Source organism: Mus pahari, chromosome 17 (genome assembly GCF_900095145.1).
Source record: "Mus pahari chromosome 17, PAHARI_EIJ_v1.1, whole genome shotgun sequence".
NCBI classification, from domain to species: domain Eukaryota; kingdom Metazoa; phylum Chordata; class Mammalia; order Rodentia; family Muridae; genus Mus; species Mus pahari.
In genome coordinates, this window is record NC_034606.1 from 63,460,075 (window position 1) to 63,467,936 (window position 7,862).

Genomic DNA, 7,862 nt, shown 5'->3' on the forward strand with positions numbered 1-7,862 from the left:
GGGATCTTCAGAACCCACAAACTTAGATGGGTGGGGCAGCCCAACAGAACTTGGTGAAGTAAAAAAAAAAAATAAATAACAAACAAAAAAGAAACATCAAAATAGATGAAAAAAGGCGAGTGGTTAAGTCTTAGGGTGGGGTCCTTAGTGAGGAGAAAGACAAGAGCCCATACTAAATACTGAAGCATAATACTGTGTCCTCAACTCTCCCCAGACACAAAAGTCAACAAAAGGTTTCTCAGTTTATTTGGAAGTACACACTGTTACCCCAGCAGACAGCTCTACTTCAGAACTGCCAAGGAACGAACACCCTCACCCAACCAATACCCAAAATCTACCCAGGAGGGTGGGTCCTGGGTAATCAATGCCCAAGACTCATAGCCCAACTGTACAGACTGTAAAAATTCGTTTAGAAAACCAAGGAGTTAGAAGCCAGGGTCCCTGAGACATCTTGCCCCTTTGTAAACATTAACATCCAGGCTACCAGAACCTGGGACAAGTGTGCAAAAAAGAGAGTGCCATACTGTGTGCCCAGAGGACGAGGGACATAGTTGGCAATCACAGCAGTTACATCCTGAGGGTCTGCCCCACCGCTGTGGGCTGGACAATGCCTGCGGCAGAAACAGGGCAGTTATTCCACGCCAAGAGTTCACATAAGATAGCATCGGCGGTCTTGTCGTCCATAAGAATTCTCCACCCGCGCAATCTCCTGGATGACTTTTATGAAGATGTCTTGAGTTAGCTACAAGGAATAACGTCAGCAGTCAATCTGTTGGCTCAGAGCTTATACTGCCCAGACCCGAGGCAAACAGCTTCCTAACGGTCCCCACTGCCAAGCAGTGTGTAGGGAGACACGGTTAGCCTTGCCACTGGGACCCATGTTTACACTCAGCACCTGGTTATTCCGAGCAGACGACTCCATAAACATCGCACCCCAGGACTCTGCTAGCTTCTTTCCTTCCACTGCCTGCACCTCTCTGGAAGCAGATTTGGAACACACCAAGATGGAAAGCAGATAGCAACGTCTACAAGTTCTCTGAAAAAATCTCTAGGGTTTAAGATTCCTTCTGATGATTCACAACCCCTCCCCCAAGGCTTGAGGAGGTGAAGAAAAAGAAAATACATGTAAACAAAAGCACGATATGTAAATGTAAACCTGAAATATAAACTATGAAAGGATTATCTTTTTTTTTTAAGATTTATTTATTTATTATATGTAAGTATACTGTAGCTGTCCTCAGACACTCCAGAAGAGGGAGTCAGATCTCGTTAAGGATGGTTTTGAGCCACCATGTGGTTGCTGGGATTTGAACTCCGCACCTTTGGAAGAGCAGTCGGGTGCTTTTACCCGCTGAGCCATCTCACCAGCCCAAGGATTATCTTTAAGTGACCTTCAAAGTAAGGATGAAAAGCTCAGGGAGTGGGTGGAGGCCAGCTAGGCACAGTGACCGACCACTACTCAGCACTATTTGGAAAGGTAGGAGAATTTAGAGTTAAAGGACAGCCTGGGCTACATGGTAAAGATCCTGTCTCAAAAAACCAATCAAGCCGTAAAATTGCTTCAGGCAAGCATCAGAGCCGGGAAGGACTACAGCTTGATTGATCCCTGATACAAATCACTTTCCTTTGCCTGAGCAGCAAGTCTTACCCACCTCTCTGGAGAGAGATCGGCCTTGTTCCCCACAAGCAGCACTGGCAGCCTGGGATGAAAAAGCAGTTGCTATAGTTACACTTGTAAGATCCCCTTCCCCATCCCCCATGGACCCCAGCTACTCCAACTCCATCAAGGCCAGATGATTCACAAACAAGCCAGCCATGATCTACGTCTAGCCTCCTTTTAGAGTTCATTCACCCTCTCGCTTCCTTCCATACCTTCATGTCTCTATGTCCTAAAGCCACTTACCGGGTTTTACCATGGCCTTCGTGGAGCTTTTGGTACAGGTTCTTAACGATCTGGAAGCTTCAGACATAAGAAACAGAGCTAGGATTTTAGTTCTAGGATAACTGTCCAGTCTTGACAAGTTCCCCACTCAAAAACCTCAGTGACATACCTGCGCAGAGAGGTAACCGAGTATACAAGAATGTAACCATGGACCCCAATGATGAGCGAGTAGGGCAGAATGCTGTACTCATCCTAGCAGCAAACAAAAACGTGAGTATGGACACCCATGCCTTCAAACAGTATAAGCCGGTGGCATAGTGCACACACGAGTGACCCTCCCCAGGACATTCCTCGCTTCAGTCTCTTCCATCAAACAAGGTTTTATGAAGTAGCTCCACTGAGCTCTGCACACTGCTAACAGCTAAATGCCTTTCTTTTCATACGATGTCCCACATGAACCACACACACACACACACACACACACACACACACTACCAGACTTTATAATGGACTGAACTATAACATTTGGACACCCTACCACAACTGGTACCTGCCCTGCTGTGTCCACCAGATGTAGATGAAACTCATCTTTGCCAAGAGTCACTGTCTTGCTGTAAGCTGGAAAAACAAACAAAAACGAAGCTTCTTGACTGTGAGATGCTTTGTAGTCCCAATGATGTATGTTCCTATATAGTCCTGATGCCACGAGTGACACACACTGACTTACTGTCTTCATCAACACCTGTGGTTCTCAACCATCCCAATGCCGCAACCCTTTAAAACACTTCCTTGTGTTGTGGCGACCCCTCAACCATAAAATTATTTTTGTTGCTACTTCATAGCTATGATTTTGCTATCGTTGTGAATCGCAATGTACATATCTTTGGAGGTACAGGGTTGCAAATGGGGTCTCAACCCACAGACTGAGAACCACTGGTCTATACTATTCTGGACTAGAACCGCACAAACTCCATGCTCTAGACACTAGAATGGGATTCCCAGAGCTGATTAGAGGAACGTATAAACAAACCATCCTCTTTGCAACAAAGAAATCTCTAATTATGGAGTTAGAGAGGGCACCCAGTTTATCTAGGTTCCATCCCCCTCACACTAGAGAAAATTACTCATGCCAGGTGGTAGTGGCACATGTCTTTAATCCCAGTATTCCAGAGGCAGAGGCAGGAGGATCTCTGAAATCGAGCCAACCTGGTCTACAGAGTTAATTCTAGCAGGCAAGGTTACACAAAGAAACCTTGTCTCCAAAACAAAAAAAAAGGGGGGGGGGGTGCAACTACTTACTATTCTCCACTGTAGGGTCGTAGCCTTCCAGGAACTCGCCTTCCACAAATCGATGTGCCAAAGATGTCTTCCCTTTAAGGACCAAAGTTTGTTGTAATACAGTCATCCATCCACATTTACACCTTTTGTCCTTTCGGATTGAGGCCAGGACCAAAGGGCACCTCACATCAGCATCCCAGACTATGGGAGCTCCCAAGCAATGCTTGCCCTTGGTCTTTTATTACCATCATCCTAACAAGTAGATCCCGCGGCGTTTTGGTGATTCGATGCATTCAGTGACGCTGCAGGAAGCCCTTTCCTGCCCCACCCCATCTCACCCTTTGGAAAAGGTTCCCCAGGATCTAGTGCACCAAGCCAAGGACACTTGCGACTGTCTAGCCCGCAGAGATCTCCACCACGCCTTCAAATACAGATCCCACCCCCGCTCCCAGAGCAACGCGGGGACGACTGGTGCAACCACAGCCCGGTACACTTTAACCCTTGCGCGCTCCTCTTCCAGCATCTCTCCATTTTTCCATCTCCTAGCAGCAAACCCGACTTCTTCCCAGGCCACATGGGGTCCTCGTGTCACATTTCCGCGTCAGCGCGCCTCTTCTGGCCACAAAGCAACGGTGCTCTCGGGAGGGCGGGGACTTACCTACGGAGCGGTACCCCAGGATGGCCACCTTCCTGTAGCGCACCAGCGGCATGACAGGACGCCGCCCCGCGGGGCTCGTAAGAGTACGGGCCGAGGGAACCCGAAGATCAGCCGAGGTGCAGACCGAGGTGGACCCTGGGAAGAACAGTGGCTCACCGAAGCTACGCACGGCAAGTCCAAGGAAAACCAAAACAAGCCGCGCGCCCCAGGCAGCCCACGTGATCACAACACAGCGGCTGTACGCAAGGGAGCCAGGCGCGAGGGGCAGGGGAGGGGACAAGAGGAGCGGGATACCTAACCGGGCGGCTCCCGGCTCCGCCCCACATGCTGCTCCCCATTGGTCTATTAGAATGGAGGAGGGCGGAGTCACACACAGGAGGGAAGGGTGGGCCTCACGTGGAGCGGGATCTTTGGGAGCTGCACATGCGTAGACCTGAGCCTTTTCATTCATAAAGAAAGAGAAAGGAACTCGGGGTCCTAGAGATACTTGCTGCCTAGCCAAAGAAGCTATGAATCTCAGATGGAAAACACCTGTTGTGAAAATACAAAACGAAAAGGAAAATATCAGTTGTAGTTGGGCTGAAGTATTTGTTTTTGAGCCAGGGTCTTAGTGGTGTATCCTGGCTGGCCTACAGCTCTCTCTCTAGACCATGCTGGCTTCAAACTCGCTGGGATCCACTCGCCTCCTCCTCCCTAGAACTGGATCAAAGGGGTGCACCACTACAGGTGGCTTTGGGCTGGAGGTTTTGTTGAAAAGATTCTAGGCTTCTGAAGCACGGATTTAATCCCACCTTCTAGAGGCAGAGACAGGCATATCTCAGAGTTTGAGGCCAACCTGATCGACAGAGTGAGTTTCAGGACAGCCAGGGCTACACAGAGAAACCTGTTCTCAGGAGCGGGAGTAGGGGTGGGTTCTAGGCCTCTGATTTCACAGAACTGGAGTTCTTGTTCTTGGGGAAATTATTTCAGTGTGTGTGTGTGTGTGTGTGCGCGCGCAGTCTCAGCTTTCCTTATCATACCCGGGGCACTCATTTATTCAACAAATAAATGAGACAGGAGGATGCTATCTATGAGTTTGAGATCGGCCTGGGTTATACAAGATCAAGCCACCCAAGACTTTGTCCAGAAAAAGGGAAAAAGGAAAAGAAAATCCTAGGTCTATAATCGAAGGATTTAAGAGGCGAAGTCAAGAAGGTCAGGAGTTCAAACTCATTACGGCCTCAGCTACATAGTGAGTGTGAGCCCAAGAGACCTTGTCCTAGAAAAAGAAAAAAGGCTGTTGCCCACGTTCCACATGCTCTGGACAAGACACTGTTGCAGGCTTGCTAAAAGAGATAAACATGGCATCTGTTTTCCCAGCATTTAAATTTACTCAGAGTTTGGAGTTGCATGAGGCCAGCCTTGTTTGCAGTCCCCAGAACACACATACACACACACACACACACACACACACACACACAATCTTAGGGAGACAAGTATGTATGTCATGGGCAGCTTCAACTTAACCAGAGGTTTCATCCTGTTGAGGTAGGACCTAGGAAGTTGGCTGCTGGTGGTCGGTGCTCCTGAGGCTCTGTGTTGCTGGTTCACTCTGGGCTCTTCCTCTATGCCTGTTTTTGTTTGCTGTCTGATGTGAAGAAGCTTTTCCATCACATGTGCCCACTATCCATGAGACTATGTCACAGTGGGCACAAACTTAGAGCCAAAGTGATCATAGATTAACCACATGAAGTTCTGAGCCAAAAAGGAACGAACTCGGGTAAGAGCACTGACTGCTCTTCCAAAGGTGCAGAGTTCAAGTCCCAGTAACCACATGGTGGCTCAAACCATCCTTAATGAGATCTGACTCCCTCTTCTGGGGCGTTTGAGGACAGCTACAGTGTACTTACATATAATAAATAAATAAAATCTTTTTAAAAAATAAAATAAATGAAATAAAAACAAAAAAGAACAAACCTCTCTCTCCTTGAAGTGTGTTGTTCTCAGTTACCTAGCCACAGCAATGCAAAACTGTGACTTAACGCTATGCTTCCCAGGACTTCTTCGTTTTCCATGACTAAGAATTCACCTTCTTCTTGGTACATAACAAACATCATTATCATCATAAACAGCACTGGCAGTGGTAAGCACACCTTTAATTTCAAGACTCACGAGGCAGTTCTCTGCATTCAAGTCCATCCTGGTCTACAGAGTGAGTACCAGGACAGTCAAGGCTACACAGAGATACCCTGTCTTGAGAAAATAATAGTAATAGTAATAATAATAATAACACTATTACTTAGTGGCTTAAAACAATATGGAGTTTGGGGAGATTTTTGTTGTTTTTGTATTTCATTGTTTTTTTTTTAATTAGGTTTAGTTTTTTTGAGACAGGATCTTTCTAGATAGTTCTGACTTTTCCTGAAATAGGTTGGCTTTAAACTGACAGAGATCTCACTGCCACTGCCTCCCTGTGCTAGGATAAAGGTGAGTGCCACAAGATTGGTTTCCTTGCCTTTGTTTCTTTCTTTCTTTGTTTGAGACACTATGTAGACCTGGCTGGTCTAGAGCACTCTTTGCCATAGACCCTAACTAGCCTTGAACACCCAGAGATGCACCTGCCTCTCCTTCCAACTGCTGACCCAGAAAAACAGTGTATTCTTTCTGGGGACCTGGGGTTTGTATTAGCAGCTTTCTTGTTTCCTGTCCTGTATTTGTTCCTGGGATTGAAGTCTCAACGGAAGTAGAAAGTCCAGAAGGACCTTGAGTATCTGGGCCTGTGTGCTGACTATTGGCTGAGTCAGACTCTCTGTCTCTATCTCCGTCTCTGTCTCTGCCCACCCCCCACTCCCTTCCTGTGTCTTTCATTAATGAGTGATGGAGTCTGAACTTTCCTACGGGGAGGCAGAAGCTCATAAGAAAGCAAGGACTCCTTGGGCTTTGGGCCCTGGAAGTGGCAAGTAAAGGAAAGTGCTCAATTCAGGGACCACAGCCACAGAACTTACAAAAGTTCCCAATTTGCCTGAGCTACATAACAAGACCTTGCCTTCCAAAAATAATGAATAGCCAGCCTCGAATTGTCCAGGATGAGCCTGAACTTTTATTTAAAATTTTAAAAATATGTATGGGTGTGTTGCCTACATGTGATCCCTTGGGACTGGATTCACAGTTGTGAGTTGCCATGTGGACGCTGGGAAGTAAGCCTGTTGAACTTGGAATCCTCCTGCCTCTGACTCCAGAGAGCTGGGAGGACCTGTGCTGCTAAAGATTGATTGAGTCCTGGGTTTTAAGCTCTACCAACTGAGCTATAGTACCAACCCACATTCATGACTGTTGTAGCTAGAGAAGCTCTTCTGGTACTCATTCCATCTCCGTTGCTGCCTGATGTCTTAATTAGAGAACAGCTCTATTCTTTCTCCCTTTTTTCCACCTCCCAAGCGAGTCTCCATTCAGTATCAGGGATATTTTTTTCTTCTTCGAAACAGGGTTTCTCTGTGTGGCCCTGGCTGTTCTGGAATTCACTTTGTAGACCAGACTGACCAGGAACTCAAGAGATCCTTTTGCCTCTGCCTCCCAAGTGCTGGGGTTAAAATCCTATGCCACCACACTTGGCTATTTGGTTTTACAAGAGGCAGCAAGTCTCTTCTAGCCAAGTTGGCCTCAAGTTTAATTTTGGCAACATCATGGTTTATTGGCAACCCATATGGTTGGGTTTTATTGTTGTTGTTGTTTTGTTTTGTTTTTTTAATAGTTTTACCATATAGCCAATGCTGATCACAAACTGAAAATCCTCTTGTTTCAGGCTCCCAGTTGCTAAGTTTTAAGCCACCACACCTGGTATCAAATGATTTTTTTTTTTTAAATTTTTTAAGCATTTCAAGACATGGGTTCTCTATGTCATAGAAGTAGCTTTGTAGACCAGACTAATACTGTCGTGTCTTTAGATACACCAGAAGAGGGCATCAGATACCATTACAGGTGGTTGTGAGCCACCATGTGGTTGCTGGGAATTGAACTCAGGACCTCTGGAAGAGCAGTCAGTGCTCTTAATTGCAGAGCCATCTC

General features: G+C 46.7%; 1 protein-coding gene across 1 annotated transcript; it reads right to left on the reverse strand.

Moving 5' to 3' along the window:
* Nucleotides 1-205: 205 nt before the first annotated feature.
* Rhebl1 (RHEB like 1) lies at nt 206-4,077 on the reverse strand. Its single transcript, XM_021217206.1, has 8 exons — nt 3,819-4,077; nt 3,182-3,253; nt 2,433-2,500; nt 2,052-2,134; nt 1,904-1,960; nt 1,653-1,700; nt 896-977; nt 206-742 (listed from the first exon to the last, which is right to left on the reverse strand). The coding sequence occupies exons 1-8, from the start codon at nt 3,868-3,870 to the stop codon at nt 650-652; spliced, it is 555 nt and encodes a 184-aa protein (XP_021072865.1). The 5' UTR covers nt 3,871-4,077; the 3' UTR covers nt 206-649.
* Between the last annotated feature and the right edge of the window lie 3,785 nt (nt 4,078-7,862).

Coding starts and splice junctions, on each gene's coding strand:
- Rhebl1 (XM_021217206.1), bottom strand. CDS start 3,870: ATGCCGCTGGTGCGCTACAGGAAGGTGGCCATCCTGGGGTACCGCTCC. Junction 1,961..2,051: donor TCGGTTACCTCTCTGCGCAG/GTATGTCACTGA, acceptor TTATGTCTGAAG/CTTCCAGATCGTTAAGAACC. Junction 978..1,652: donor GCCGATCTCTCTCCAGAGAG/GTGGGTAAGACT, acceptor ATCTGCTTCCAG/AGAGGTGCAGGCAGTGGAAG.